Below are 16,773 nucleotides of genomic sequence, written 5' to 3' on the forward strand. Positions count from 1 at the left end.
ACTGGAATTACTACATTTTTCTTCAAGTCTGAAGGTATTTCGCCCATCTCGTACAATCTGCATTGCACATGGGATTGTTTTGTCCTGGTGGTGGTGGTTGTTGGGATGTTTAAGGGGGACTATTTGTCCTGGTATTTTGCTCTAAGGATGAAGGTATTTCGTGTGCTTCAAATGTCCTGATTTTACATAGATCTTCGAGTGCTCTTTCAAACTCTTTTTGAAGTATCGTATCTGACATTGCCTGTTCATCTACTCACTCTTTTCCTTGTATAATATTATACTGAAGTTCAGTTTCTTTGTAAAATCCGTATGTCAGCTAAATTTAACCAAGTGATCCATAAAGAAAGTGGCTACTTCAAATAAAAAATTCTACTGCCTCGCCAGTTACATTACATAGCTATCGTTTTATCTTCTAATGACAGCTTAGTATTTACTTGTTTAGATTGGTATATTTCGTAGTAAATAGTTTCTTGCATCTGTAGATATTAAGCCCTGTTGATAGTATTTTACTGCTTGTCTAGTAGCTTTACAAAGAACAGTGCTACCTGCCTTGTAGTTCACACAACGTTTCAATCCTTGAAAGTATATATTGAGGTAATTTGCAGAAAGAGTGTTTACTAACGTAAGTAACTCTACCATCAGGCCTAGAGACCCATGTTATGTCGACTGAGTCCTGAGTCATCCTTATGGCGTCGTTTGGATGTAGTATGAACAGGCATGAAACAAAAAGATTTCCTGGCCATTGTCTGATTTCTAGACCTTCGAGCCTCTTCTTCTCATTCAAGTAGTTTCTAGAGTATCGTGATGAGGCTTAATATGCAACCATTGCAATCTGCTTATCAAGGGAAAATACCTGTGAGTAATGTTTTTAATTTTCTGTTTATCGTTAACGATGTTGATATGTGTACAGGCAGAAAGTAATAATTATCAACATACGTAATATTATACGCACCTGAGACTACATGATGCCATAAGCTCATGTTCTTTTGATGTGAAATGGTCGGCATTCATAATTTCTTGCCTGATGTTAGATGGGTGGAACTTGTTAATTATCTTTTCACCAGACTGAATAACTCCACTCTGATACTCGTAAACAAGCAGGCAAAGTATACACGAAAATAGTGAGCAACAAAAACTGTTGTGGTATAACTGTATTCGTGAGTGAATGTGTGGGTTCTTACGACCCTGATAGTGCATATCCCTTTGCAGGGATGTGTTGTTATTTACTTTACATGTTATTCTTACTCGCTTAGGCCGAATAAAAACTTTGTTTACCTTAAATCCACTGCACGAGAAGGTAATATACTAAAGACAACAAGGAGTGAAAATATGCAAAATAGCTCATGTTATTCTTACTCGCTTAAGCCGAATAAAAACTTTGTTTACCTTAAATCCACTGCACGAGAAGGTAATATACTAAAGACAACAAGGAGTGAAAATACGCAAAATAGCTCATGTTATTCTTACTCGCTTAAGCCGAATAAAAACTTTGTTTACCTTAAATCCACTGCACGAGAAGGTAATATACTAAAGACAACAAAGAGTGAAAATATGCAAAATAGCTCAACAATACTCTCTTCAGGTAAACACATTAAGAGACGCATCTAAGCACATAGGTGTATAAACATATGCAGAGTTTCACTTGTGTGGATAAAACTTCATTCATGTGAAAATAACACTTTGGAGCAGTCGTTTTTGAATTTCCACTACTGTATTTTCCTAAAAATGGTTCAAATGGCTCTGAGCACTATGGGATCATCAGTCCCCTAGACTTAGAATTACTTAAACCTAACTAACCTAAGGACATCACACACATCCATGCCCGAGGCAGGATTCGGACCTGCGACCGTAGCAGCAGTGTGGTTCCGGACTGAAGTGCCTAGAACCGCTCGGCCATAGCGGCCGGCTTATTTCTCCTTCACGATGCAGATGTGTAGCAGTTCTTGCTGAAGTGTTAAGCACCATCATATGCCAAAATAACCCCGAATAAACTCACCATTTGCATGCCGAATCTTTTCATAGCCGAGGCGCTCAAATATAAAATGAGTCAGTACTTTTCTACTTGTTTTCTTTATTAAAGTGTTCTGTTTGGAGCTATCAAAACAGTACACAGCACTGTGACTTCCCATGAAGCACATGAGTCCATTTTGAGACGCCATGTTACGAAACATTGCGTGATAAACATGCTGAGCGAACAACAGTGACAAATATAATATCAGTCGTGCGCAGGAAGTATAGCAATGGCGCACGTCAACTATTACATAAAGTTCAGAGAGGGATATTCTGTTGCCAGAATTCCATGCGTTCCTTGAACAAGGCTTGCTCCAGATTGACGGTGTCTGTGATGTGCGCATAATAAAGATTTGTGTTGTCGAAAGGCTCCCAGATGAACTCCTCACCCTCTGGCGATGGTGTTCTGTAAAAGAAACAAAAGTCGCAATTATTTATAGTTCAGAAACGTTGCGTTGTGTGAGGCTGCTTCCAGTAAGATTATTAAACCTTTGTAGTGGGAGGTTGGCCGTATGCCAGTACCAGAACTGTGCTTTTACTTCTGTGCTGTAGTCTGGTCGCCTGGCGAAATTAAAAATTTGTACTCCTTCATACAAGCTTCTCACACTGAAAGCGCCAAAATGTGAAATCACAGATAATGAAGACTACATTATGCTTAGTACACGGTCCAGTCACATCAATGTGACCACCCGTCAAAAGCCTGAATAGCCCACCTTCCGTAGCGCGGACGTGCATGAAGACAGCCAATCAGGTTCTGGAAGGTACAGACAGGGCTGTGGAGCCATACGGACTCCAGTGCTGTGGTCAGCTCTGCTAGGTACCACCTCATCGAGGTAGTATAAAAAAAAAAAGAAACGCAATTACATTGGCGTGAACGGAGCTTGTGTAGTAACCATTTCTGTTGCTAGGGTATAGTGCAACTCATTGCCGGTTCAGCGCCACCTGTGTTGTCGACTTGAATTGATCTGTTCATCTGCAGTGATTGTTTTTGCTAGTGCTGTTTTGTTCTTGTTTAGTTTTTTATGATGGAAAATTTAAATGCACAATGTACAGCACCGAAATGTTGTTTTACACTCGGTAAAAATGCCGCTGAAACTGCTTTAATTTCGAAAACAACTTACCAAGATGAAGCTATGGGAAAAACTCAAGTGTACGAAAGGTTTGTTCGATTTAAAAATGGCGACATGTCTATTGGTGACAAACCTCGTTCTGCACGTCCATCAACTACCCGAATCGACAAAAATATTGAAAAATTCGAGAGCTTGTGCTCACAGACCGTCGACAGACAATTGATCAACTGTCAGAGATTAGTGGGTTGTTTTGGAGCTAGGTTCAGGAAGATTTCGGGATGAAAAGGGTTGCTGCCAAGTTTGTTCCTTGGGTGATTGACAATCAAAAGGAACATCGAGCTGAAACTTGACGTGCTTTGAAACAACAGCTTGAAACTGATCCAGATTATCTGTCGGAGGTCATTACTGATGATGAGTCATGGTGCTATGGTTACGACCCAGAAACAAAGCAACAGTCAAGCCAGTGGAAGACGTTATCGTCACCCTCTCCAAAAAAATGTCGTCCAGTCAAATCATGCATCAAAACAATGCTGATTTGCTTTTTTGATGCTAAGGGCGTAGTTCATTCAGACTATGTTCCACCAGGTCAGACCGTCAATTAAATTTTATTTGGATGTTTTACGAAGACTGTTTAACAGTGTTCGTCCAAAAAGACCCGATTTGCGGTCAACAGGTTCTTCCACTGCTACAACCCACCTGCACGCACAGCCATCTCTGTTAGACAGTTTTTAGCTAAAAATGGCATGGTTCGGCTGTCCCACGCACCTTACTCGCCTGACCTGACACTGGGCGACTGAAAAGGGGCATGAAAGGATATCGATTTGATAACATTGAAGAAGTCAAGAATGAAACGAGGGAGGACCTGTCATCCATTTCTAAAGGTGACTATAAAAAACTTTTCGAAATGTGGAAGCACCGACGGGACAGATATACTAGTTGAAATGGAGAGTATTTTGGAGGCGATAAGTCTGTTTTGTATAGAGTTTGAAAATATATAGCTTATAAGAAGTAATTCCGGTTTTCTGGGTACCTCCTCGTAAATCTGGGGGTTTTAATGACCGGGGGAGTACGGTAGACCCATCCTGGTGCTTTTTGAAACACAGACATACACTGTGAGCTGCGTGATACGTTGCGTTGTTCTGCTGGCAGATGCAAACTGCTGGGGGAAAAAAAACTGCATGTACGGATGGACATGGTTCCCAAGGATGGATGCAAGTTTATTTTAATCCGTTGTGCCTTCCAGGGAATGCCGTGAAAGTGTTCCACAGATCATAACGCTCGCTCCTCTGGCCTGGACCCTTCTGACGATTGTTGCAGGGCTGTAGACACCAGAGGCCACCTGTCCATTGGAGCATAAAACGTGATTCATCTGAAAAAGCCACCCTCCGCCGCTCAGCGCACGTCCAATTGCGGTTATGGCGTGCAAATTCCGTCCTTCGTCACCTATGAACACCAGCCAGCATGGGTGCATGATTCAGGTGCCTGCTGCGAAGGCCCTTACGCAACAGCTTTCGCAGAATGGTCGTTGAAGAGGCACTGCTTGTAGCCCCTTGGTTCATCTGGGCGATCAGTTGCTCGACAGTTGCACATCTGTTCACCCGTAGTCATCTCCGCAGCTGTAATTCATCCCTGTCATCTAAGGCCATGGTGCACCACAGTTGTCTTGGATAGCTCCACTTTGCCATGCACGCTGTACTTGAACCATTGCGGCACGCGAAGAGTTTGCAAATTTAGCCGTTTCAGAAATATCTCCTCCCTTGGCACGAAACCTAATGATCAAACCCTTTTAGACATCAGATAAATCGCTCTGTTTCCTCATTCCGACAACGACTGCAATGTTTTCCGCGTCCCGCCGACAAGTTTTATACACTCCTGGAAATGGAAAAAAGAACACATTGACACCGGTGTGTCAGACCCACCATACTTGCTCCGGACACTGCGAGAGGGCTGTACAAGCAATGATCACACGCACGGCACAGCGGACACACCAGGAACCGCGGTGTTGGCCGTCGAATGGCGCTAGCTGCGCAGCATTTGTGCACCGCCGCCGTCAGTGTCAGCCAGTTTGCCGTGGCATACGGAGCTCCATCGCAGTCTTTAACACTGGTAGCATGCCGCGACAGCGTGGACGTGAACCGTATGTGCAGTTGACGGACTTTGAGCGAGGGCGTATAGTGGGCATGCGGGAGGCCGGGTGAACGTACCGCCGAATTGCTCAACAAGTGGGGCGTGAGGTCTCCACAGTACATCGATGTTGTCGCCAGTGGTCGGCGGAAGGTGCACGTGCCCGTCGACCTGGGACCGGACCGCAGCGACGCACGGATGCACGCCAAGACCGTAGGATCCTACGCAGTGCCGTAGGGGACCAGCAAATTAGGGACACTGTTGCTCCTGGGGTATCGGCGAGGACCATGCGCAACCGTCTCCATGAAGCTGGGCTACGGTCCCGCACACCGTTAGGCCGTCTTCCGCTCACGCACCAACATCGTGCAGCCGCCTCCAGTGGTGTCGCGACAGGCGTGAATGGAGGGACGAATGGAGACGTGTCGTCTTCAGCGATGAGAGTCGCTTCTGCCTTTGTGCCAATGATGGTCGTATGCGTGTTTGGCGCCGTGCAGGTGAGCGCCACAATCAGGACTGCATACGACCGAGGCACACAGGGCCAACACCCGGCATCATGGTGTGGGGAGCGATCTCCTTCACTGGCCGTACACCACTGGTGATCGTCGAGGGGACACTGAATAGTGCACGGTACATCCAAACCGTCATCGAACCCATCGTTCTACCATTCCTAGACCGGCAAAGGAACTTGCTGTTCCAACAGGACAATGCACGTCCGCATGTATCCCGTGCCACCCAACGCGCTCTAGAAGGTGTAAGTCAACTACCCTGGCCAGCAAGATCTCCGGATCTGTCCCCCATTGAGCATGTTTGGGACTGGATGAAGCGTCGTCTCACGCAGTCTGCACGTCCAGCACGAACGCTGGTCCAACTGAGGCGCCAGGTGGAAATGGCATGGCAAGCCGTTCCACAGGACTACATCCAGCATCTCTACGATCGTCTCCATGGGAGAATAGCAGCCTGCATTGCTGCGAAAGGTGGATATACACTGTACTAGTGCCGACATTGTGCATGCTCTGTTGCCTGTGTCTATGTGCCTGTGGTTCTGTCAGTGTGATCATGTGATGTATCTGACCCCAGGAATGTGTCAATAAAGTTTCCCCTTCCTGGGACAATGAATTCACGGTGTTCTTATTTCAATTTCCAGGAGTGTATACTCTCCACTGCTAGGACTGCCACCTCCCGTCTATGACTAGGTATTGCATGTTGACTTCGAACACACCTGGTGGTCACATTAATGTGTAGAAAAATGTAGGTTAGTGTGGGTGAATAGGAAAAACAAATCCATAATGTTCGGACACAGCATTAGCAGTATCCTGCTTGACACAGTCACGTCGTTAAAATATCTGTTACTAGGTGATATGAAATGGAACAAATATGGGAGGACTGAGGTAGGAAAAGCGAATGGTCGACTTCGGTTCATTGAGAGAATTCTAGAAAAGTGCGGTTCATCTGTAAAGGAGATCACAGATAGGACGCTAGTGCGACTTATTCTTGAGTACTGCTCATGTGTTTGGGATCCATACCAGGATAGATTAAAGGAAGGCGTCGAAGCAATTCAGATGTGGGCTGCTAGGTTTGTTGCTGGTGGGTTCCACAACATGCAAATGTTCCAGAGTTGCTTCAGGAACTCAAATGCGACATTCTTTTCAAGGAACTATATTGAGAAAATTTAGAGAACCGGCATTTGAAACTGACTGCAGAACGATTCTGTTGCCTCCCACATACATTGCATGTAAGGACCACGAAGATAAGACACTAGAAATTAGGGTTCATACGGAGGTGTACAGACAGTCGTTTTTCCCTCGTTCTACACTGATCATCCAGATCATTACGGCCGCCGATCCATCTACAGAAACCCATCCAGCAGACAGCAGTATCACCTGGCGAGGAATGACTGCTAGTCAAACACAAGAACAGTGCATGTAGTATCGGTTGGCGTGCTGACCGTGTGTAGGGTGGGGAAGGCGTGCGATCTATTTGAGTTTGACTGAGGGCAGATTGTGATGGCCTGAGGGCTCGACACGAGCATTTCGGAAACTGCAGGACGTGTCGGGTGTTCGAGGAGTGGTGTGGTAAGTGTCTTCAACAAGTGGCGAAACCAAGGCGAAATCTTGTCCAGACGTCATGGCGTTGGGCGGCTGTCTCTCATTACAGATGCCGGATGTCAGAGGTTGGGCTGACTGGTAAAGCAGAACAGGCGGCGCACTGTGACAGAACTAACATCAGACTTTAATGGTGGGTAGAGTACAAGTGTGCCTGAAAATACAGTGCACTCAACACTCCTAACGATGAGCCCCCACAGCCAACGACCCACGTATGTGCCAGTGTTAACACTATGACATCAGCAGCTATGACTGAAATGGATACGTGACCATTAGCCCTAGACTTCGGCGCGATGCCAGAGCATTGCATGGTATGATGAATCCCGACATCTTCCTCATCATACCGATGGGAGGGAGCGAATCCGTCGTCTTCCAGGGGAACAGCTCATTGACACCCGTGCTGCGGGAGGGAGACAACTTGCTGCGGCTCCGTTATGTTCTGGGGAATATTCACGTGGGCATCCATGGATGCAGCGGAGGTCGCGCAAGGCACCATGATGACCAAGGAGTACCATACACTGGTTGCAGACCACGTACACCCCTTCATGACGATAATATTTCCCGATGGCAGTGGCAGTTTTTGAAAAGATAATGCGCCATGTCACAATGCCAGGAGTGTAATGGAGTGGTTCAAGGAACACAGTGGTGTGTTCCAATTGATTGGTTGGCTGCCTAACTAGCTAGATCTGAACCTGATCAAACACATCTGGGATGTGATTAAACATGGCGTCAGAGCTCATCGCAACCCTCCCCAGAATTTACGGGGATTAGGTTACTTTTGTGTGCAGATGTGATGCCAACTCCCTCCAGAGACCTACCAAGCCCTCTTTGCTTCCATGCCACGACGCGTCACCGCTGTTATCCTTGCCGAAAATGGGTATACCGGCTGTTAGGTAGCTGGTGATAATGTTCTAGCTGATCAGTGTATTTGAGAGTGGAACAGGTAAGGAAATGACTAGTAGTGGTACGGGGTAACCTCCGCAACGCGCCATATACTGGATATCGATGTAGATGTAGACTGTGAATAACTGATGAGCGTCACTCAAATACAGTTTTCTTTCGATTCTCCTCCCCCGTCTTCCCTTTTGTCACTCGTTTTGATGTAAAAACCGTAAATATCGTCCACATATGTGTTTTTCACAAAATCTCTTAGTATTGTCACCTTTTATATATTTTAACCGTCCTTAAATACAGTTTATGTAACCTTTGGCTGAAGAGCGGTTTTTATCCACTGCCAGCCCACTTTTCCCCGTTCGGACACCATGCCGGCATTAGTAGTTCACATACGAAACTATCAAGTAGCAAGAAACAACAAGATACTGTATTTGTAAACCAAAAGATGTTTAAACTTTTACATCGTAAAATACTATTACTCTGCATCTAAGTGAGGTAACAAGAATAAAAAAAAATGACTTACCATACACGAGACGACTGAAAATCAGAAAAGTTTTAACTCAAAAGTAACGAAACAAGCCTCCTCTGTCAAATTCACTGACAAGAACTAGTTTTACCTCTTCTCGGCAGGCAGCAGCACTGCTCACGGCAAAAAATATGCAGTGGCCACTTTTCGCGCCCGTATCACCTTCCCCCGCCGTCCACTATCTACAGAACTTAGAGCCCTTTACACTATTAGGGAAGAGGTGCTGGGGTAATAATAACAAAAGAAGAAAGGAACAAACTCTCTTAGCTGTTACAGTACATAAAACACAGCATGTGTCCTCCACTTACCCGTATTTAATGAAGTTGCTCCACAGCCGTATCATGGCCAGTCTCAACTGACCAAACGTCGTATTGGGATCTGGCAGGCCCATACGCTCGTTGTAGAACATCATGAAGCCCTGCGAGGCGTGGCTTGTACCTAAGTAAAAGAAACTCTGGCTGCCGTTTTATAATAAAACAATTAGGATGTAACTAAATTTGAAAATGTGAAGTGTTTCAGAGGGAAGTGGAGCTCAAAACAGTGTTTCGGCATCACTGTCTGAACTGCCCCAGGTAATCACTGGGACAGTTCTTTGAAATTTATTACCAGTTTCAACGCCATATGCTTGTCTAATTGAAGTATATCACCGTTTCTAATGATATCAAAAACCCAGACACGAAGCTTTAATATTGTACATTTCTGAATCAATTAACAACTGATACCAGGATTACAAATAAGTGAAAACTAAATGTACACCCACCATAATAACAAACGGAGAATGGGATGGATGATTAGAACAAATCAACGAGGCTACTTACACGTCTTATGAGCTAGTCTGATTCTATACCATCATCTATTCCGTAAGCATGGTGTCCACCATTTTGCTCACATTAGACGGTGCTCTATAGTATAGAGTCTGTACTATTAAGACGGAAAAAATAACTTAAATCTCAAGTGCCGTTCACAGTTAATATTCTCTTACCTTTTAAAGATTGTCATTTCAGTATATTGTCTTGCCTGTGAAACTCTGTGTACTACTTCCGTTAGTTGAACGTGATTTGCAGGAGCACATTATAATAAAAGTGGTTATGGTGAGACAAAATCCAATGACCAATCTTGAATAATATAAAATGACTGATTCCCAAATTAAAGACTCAAAACCCAGAAATCCACTACCAAATAGCTATTCGAAAGTGCATAAACGTCAACATATATAAACATTTTATGTAATTACTATGATTAGTATGGACATCTCAAAATGATAGACAACAATATACAATTACTCGTACATTTTTTTTAATGTATGTTCCATAGATGACTTTGCATGAATAGATAAATATACGATATTATTTTCTTTGCTATATGTTTATATGTTGACATAGGTAAATCTTTGTTCTTGTCCAGTTCGAGTGCGGAGTAAGATTTATGTATGTGTTCAACTAGCATGGAAGTTGAACTCAATTGTATTGCGAAGTGAAATAACTAAAAATATATCTGTTTGACAACAGAAACTCAACGAGTGTTCATATCATTTAAGAAAATGAAGCGGAGTATTCTCTAGACCAGTATATGAAGTTGCATTTCAGAATCTAGGATGGGCATCGATTACGAGCCCATAATTTCCGACAATAGAGAAGAACAATAACAGATGAGTATTATGAAAACTGTTTATTTAAATTCTACCGTTTGCTACCTCTCACTTACTATCTCAGCGTGCCAAATGCTGTGAAATTGTTACCAGCCGCCAAAATTTAACCTTACGGTACTTCCAAACTGATGAATCGTTTTTGGGCAATAAGAGGCTGCTGACTGTTAGAACATGTGGAAGAGCGTTGAATGACATTAACTGCTGAATCAAGATGAGTGTCGTAAGGGGTTCAGCACCCTGCTGGAGCAAATGTAATCTCGATGTATTGCTCATTTGCTAGAACGACAATTCACAGGCGCTGCCTGAAACATAAAATATCTTTGCCCTTGTTAAAAGAAAGCTGCAATAGTCGCAGGTCAGAGCAGTCTTTGTCACAGTTGCACTCGTTGCTACACTGCTGTTGTAGTATGTCGCTGTTGTTAAAGTCACAGTGCAGAAAAAATTGTAAAATTTTATTATATGGAACTGAATAATAATTGTGATCAGCCGCAGAGCTAAATGATTCCATGGATTGAAATGATGACGAACAAATGAATAATTGTTAATATAATGAAAAATCAACAGTGTAATTAAGTCAACCATCTATTGTAAGGTAAATTTTATTATATTTGTTGGCATGCGCGTAGTTAAGTCACTTGTCTGACATGTTAATATAAATTTGTTTCAATGTTTTCTTTTGTGATTCGTCAGCACCAATTGACCCATATTTGTAATATATTCAATTTTCCCATGTAATGGATTGTAGATATTTATCAATAACGTAATAAATTGTCAGAATATAATTGTTTTTACCAGTCAACTATAAAAGTATAATTCCCCCTTAAGTCATTGCCAGTCCCGATCCAGTCATTTATCTAAATTAAAATATTCCAGAATTTTTGTCAGATCATAGTCATGTGCTCTTAGAAATCAGACGACCAGCTGTGCAACTGTGGAATTAAGTAAAGTCAGTTTTTCTCGTAATTCATATCTCAGACAAATGTTATCCAGTATTAGTAGATAGGCCAGTATCGTAGGTGTGCCATTTACGAGCAGATATATAGACAGCGTTATCCGGCGACACCATCACGATGTAAAAAATTTTCAGTTTATTTCTCACGGACAGATTCAGATTGATTTAACAGGGCCATGGCGTAGCGGTGCTTACGTCAAAATTTATCAGTTTTTCATGAGTTAAGATTTATCAGTTTCATATGTCAGAATTTAATTATCCAAATTTAATTATTTTTATTTTTTTGTGTGGGAAGCTTACACATCATTATTTTATATTTTTTAATTTGTACGGAAAGGTTACAGTGTGGGGACGGATGAAAATCGAACTTGGGTACTGAGGGTCCTGACTGACTGTCAAACAAAAGGTTCCTTTGTTATGTCGTGCGGTGCCACTGAAAAAGATCTCCAGTATCTTTTATTTGTCGTCAGTGAGATAATGACGTCTCAGTTTTGGAAAACTTTATAATCACATGGCCTGCACTTCCCACATATTTCCATAAAGTTACATTCCAGCGTGATAACTTGCGACCATCATACAGCACGCTATTTTTTCTCAACTACCATCAGCTTTTAACATGTTATCTTGTCTTTCAAATATTCGCACACACTTCGAAACTCTGTACATTGAAGGTCTTAGGGAAGGCGGCGTTCAATTTGGAAGACATGAAGCGCCAATTACAACAGCTAACGCTAGAGAACAATTCAAGATTTAGTGGCATCACAACATTCATTAAATCCTTAATGGGAATGTACACTAAAGGCCATTAAAATTGCTACACCACGAAGATGACATGCTACAAACGCAGAATTTAACCGACAGGAAGAAGATGCTGTGATATGCAAATGATTAGCTCTTCAGAGCGTTCACACAAGATTGGCACCGGTGGCGACACCTACAACGTGCTGACATGAGGAAAGTTTCCGATCGATTTTTCATACACAAACAGCAGTTGACCGGCGTTGCCAGGTGAAACGTTGTTGTGATGCCTCGTGTAAGGAGTAGAAATGCGTGACATCACGTTTCCGGCTTTGCGGTTTATCGTATCGCGACATTGCTGCTCGCGTTCGTCGAGATCCATTGACTGTTAACAGAATATGGAATCGGTGGGTTCAGGAGGGTAATACGGAACGCCGTGCTGGGTCCCAAAGGCCTCGTATCACTAGCAGGCGAGATGACAGGCATCTTATCCGCATGGCTGTAACGGATCGTGCAGCCACGTCTCGATCCAAGAGTCAACAGATGGGGACGTTTGAAAGACAACAACCATCTGTACGAACAATTCGACGACGTTTGCAGCTCCATGGACTATCAGTACGGAGACCATGGCTGCGGTTACCCTTGACGCTGCATCACAGACAGGAGCGCCTGCGATGATGTACTCAACGACGAACCTGGGTGCACGAATGTCATAACGTCATTTTTTCCGGCTGAATCCAGGTTCTGTTTACATCATCATGATGGTCGTATCCGTGTTTGGCGACATCGCGGTGAACGCACATTGGAAGCCTGTATTCGTCATCGCCATACTGACGTATCACCCGGCGTGATGGTATGGGGTGCCATTGGTTACATGTCTCGGTCACCTCTTGTTCGCATTGACGGCACTTTGAACAGTGGACGTTACATTTCAGATGTGTTACGACCCGTGGCTCTACTCTTCATTCGATCCCTGCGAAACCCTACATTTCAGCCGGATAATGCACGACCGCATGTTGCAGGTCCTGTACGGGCCTTTCCGGATACAGAAAATGTTCGACTGCTGCCCTGGCCAGCACATTCTCCAGATCTGTCACCAATGGTGGCCGAGCAACTGGCTCGTCACAATACGCCAGTCACTACTCTTGATGAACTGTATCTTTTTGAAGCTGCATGGGCAGCTGTACCTGTACACGCCATCCAAGCTCTGACTCAATGCCCATGCGTATCAAGGCCGTTATTACGGCCAGAGGTGGTTGTTCTGGGTACTGATTTTTCAGGATCTATGCACCCAAATTGCGTGAAAATTAATCACATGTCAGTTCTAGTATAATATATTTGTCCAATGAATACCCGTTTATCATCTGCATTTCGTCTTGGTGTAGCAATTTTAATGGCCAGTAGTGTAGTTTCTCCTGCGTAAAATGGTGTCTGCGTGCTCTTCTTCGAAGGCGTTTACGGCATTAGGAATGTTCACTCAGTTATTTTCACTACATTTTGTGACAGTTGTTAATGGGGAGCTATAATTGTTATTATTGTAAGGTTAGAGAGTGTTTACAATTACGTATTATAACTAGAAAAAATGATATGAAATGATGCAGCTAAGGAATTACACACCAAATCTTACTGGCTCCGTTTTAGTTTTTGCGCTGGTGAACCACGAACGTGCAGACAGCAGCGAAATAGAATGGTTGATACGCGACATGGTTTACTGATAAGATCTAGTTGCCCCGAACTCACCCAGAATATCAACAGCTTCAATTAACTTTTCCCGTTCAGAAATCACGTGTTAATTTCACTCCATACTGATTGTTTTTAAATGTATGGGACGTGGTTGCTACATCTATGAATTTCACGCTGTGCTGGCTTCAATAGCGCGAGAGCAAATTGACCATTGACTCCCAGTTCCATTATCAACGCATGTGAGTTTACATTCTTATCCGTACCCGCGTTTATTCCAATCGCGACTGAAACGACGGGAAATGAAATTAATACGGGTCCTGAAAACTCGAAAAATGTGGAAGGAGGGGTCCTATAAGTGTTTTATACGCGGCAACGTCAGCCTTTAGTAATCCCTACTTCCCCTTTACTCACCCAGAATATCGTATTCTGCAGATCACCTTTGCGGTTGCCGTTAGTTTCGTTCTATATTGAATCGGAGTAGTACTGATTCCGCATCAGAGTATAAGAATGCAGGAAGTGAATAGTGCTGAAATTTTTTCTCTCGCCTATTACACTCCTTTTACATTTTTGATCCGGTAAGGTTAGCTGTCATTTATTACGTGTAGCGAAAATTCTGGGTTTTTCTTACATCTTTTCAGGGATGAGACTTGTGCCAAAGGCAGTATCATTATCAGCAGACACATCTTCGTTATTTCTCAGATTATTTTGTGCACTGACGAGGAGAACACGGCTAATCCATCTCCCGAGTTCCCAGAAACTTCGCTTGATGAAAGAGGGGGCAACATTAGCGGACGCGTATCTCGGCTTATCCGTAGATGTTTGACAGTTTCTGAGCAAACTACGGTCAAAGGTTTCGAGGTACTTTAGGTGTATTTTAGCCATTAAACAATCCAAACAAAGAGGTGGCGCAGTTGTCAGCGTCGCGGCTTTACTTTTGGGCCCCGTGGTCGAAACCCGATTATTATTTTTATTTCTGTTTTTCATTTATAAGTATCTACCCATGCCCGTAGAACATTACTACATTAATGTTTTCCAATGTATACTGAAATAACGATGTCCTTATTCGTCAGCTAATTGAATGTCTAGCGAATGAATTAAAGAAACAATAAATGAATGAAAAACTGTTTGAAATTGCTTTTGGTGGAAATCCTGTAATGTATCTTGATTCATAATCAATTGTTGGTGCCAGTTTTCGGAAAGGTGATCCGTTATGCGTGGTTTGCCGCGAAATTATTGTCAAGGCTTGAAACCTTCAACAATGGTAACGACGTTTCTTTCGCAAGTGAGATTCATACCAAGAAATATCGCCTTCGTGTGATGCTCTTGCTGCTCAGAAGTTCTGTGTTTCGAATGTTTCTACGATCGGCATCATCCGCGGGAATGCTCCAAATATCCCAGAAGAATAAAATTAGAATAAAATGTGAGGATTAAGAACTGATATAAGAATGAAATATAAGAATATGACAGTTTAAAGAGATTGTAACCCTTGAAAAGACCATACACAATATATAATTTGTAAGTAGGCTGTTTAGGTTTTTATATTGGTAACGTCACGTAGCGCTCTGTATGAAAATCACTGGCTGTGCTGTGTGCAGTCTGTGGCTAGTTTGCATCGTTGTCTGCCATTGAAGTGTTGGGCTGTTGGCTGTTAACAGAGCGTAGCGTTGCGCAGTTGGAGGTGAGCCGTCAGCAGTGGTGGATGTGGGGAGAGAAATGGCGGAGTTTTGAAATTTGTAAGACTGGATGTCATGAACTGCTAGTATATTATGATTTTTCAACACTATTAAGGTAAATACATTGTTTGTTCTCTATTAAAATCTTTCATTTGCTAACTATGCCTATCAGTAGTTAGCACCTTCCTTAGTTTGAATCTTTTATTTAGCTGGCAGTAGTGGCGCTCGCTGTATTGCAGTAGTTCGAGTAACGAAGATTTTTGTGAGGTAAGTGATTTGTGAAAGGTATAGGTTAATGTTAGTCAGGGCCATTCTTTTGTAGGGATTATTGAAAGTCAGATTGCGTTGCGCTAAAAAATATTGTGTGTCAGTTTAAACACAGTCATGTATAATTTTAAATGTGTAATAAATGACACTGTTATCTTACAATTAATACGAGGGTGAGTCAAATGAAAACCTTAAATATTTTTTAAAATATTATTTACTGTGCAGAAGTGGTACAATGCTGTATCACTTTTCAACATAATCTTCCGCACGTTCAATGCAAGTCCTCCAGCGCTTACAAAGTGCATAAATTCCTTTAGAAAAAAATTCTTTTGGTAGTCCGCGCAACCACTCATGCACCGCGTGACGCACCTCTTCATCAGAAGGAAACTTCTTTCCTCCCATTCCGTCTTTGAGTGGTCCAAACATATGGAAATCACTTGGGCCAAGGTCTGGGTTGCTCGATCTCTTCGTTTCCGGTTGGTGGAAGTGAACCCAGGTTTCGTCCCCAGTAACGATTTTTGCAAGGAAGCCATCATCTTCTCGTTCAAAGCGCCGAAGACGTTCTTCAGAAGCATCAACACGTCGTTATCTCATTTCAGGAGACAGCTGCCGTGGCACCCATCTTGCAGACACTTTGTGAAACTGGAGCACATCATGCACCTTGTGGTGTGCCGGCCCATGACCAATCTGTAAACATGCTACAGTGTCATTCAGTGTCTCCCGGCGGTTTTCCTTCACTATGGCTTCAACTGGTGCAGTGTTCTGTGGAGCCACAACTCGTTGTGCCTGACCTGGACGAGGAGCATCTTCCACTGAAGCCACACAATTTGCGAACTTCCCACTCCATTCGTAGACTTGCTGCTGTGACAAACATGCATCACCGTACTGAACCTTCATTCGTCGATGAATGTCAATAGGTTTCACACCTTCACTACGCAAAAACCGAATAACAGAACGCTGTTATTCCCTGGTGCAAGTCGCAAGTGAGGCGGCCAGCTTTATACTGATACTGTGACGGTATGTATGCATCTGCACTATGCTGCCACCTACAGGCCATTCTGCACGCTGCCTGTAGCACGCTTACCA

General features: G+C 43.2%; 1 protein-coding gene across 1 annotated transcript in view; it reads right to left on the reverse strand.

The window, feature by feature from the left end:
* Positions 1-2,268: 2,268 nt before the first annotated feature.
* The window catches only part of LOC124805688 (pyrethroid hydrolase Ces2e-like), a 43,030-nt gene continuing 28,525 nt past the window's right edge, over positions 2,269-16,773 (reverse strand). Inside the window, exons 5-6 of the mRNA XM_047266257.1 lie at positions 9,035-9,164; positions 2,269-2,416 (exon numbers count right to left, since the gene is read on the reverse strand). Coding sequence (XP_047122213.1) covers positions 2,269-2,416; positions 9,035-9,164 — 278 coding nt within the window. The remainder of the gene's footprint in view (positions 2,417-9,034; positions 9,165-16,773) is intronic.

This window comes from Schistocerca piceifrons, chromosome 7 (genome assembly GCF_021461385.2).
Source record: "Schistocerca piceifrons isolate TAMUIC-IGC-003096 chromosome 7, iqSchPice1.1, whole genome shotgun sequence".
Classification (NCBI taxonomy): Eukaryota; Metazoa; Arthropoda; class Insecta; order Orthoptera; family Acrididae; genus Schistocerca; species Schistocerca piceifrons.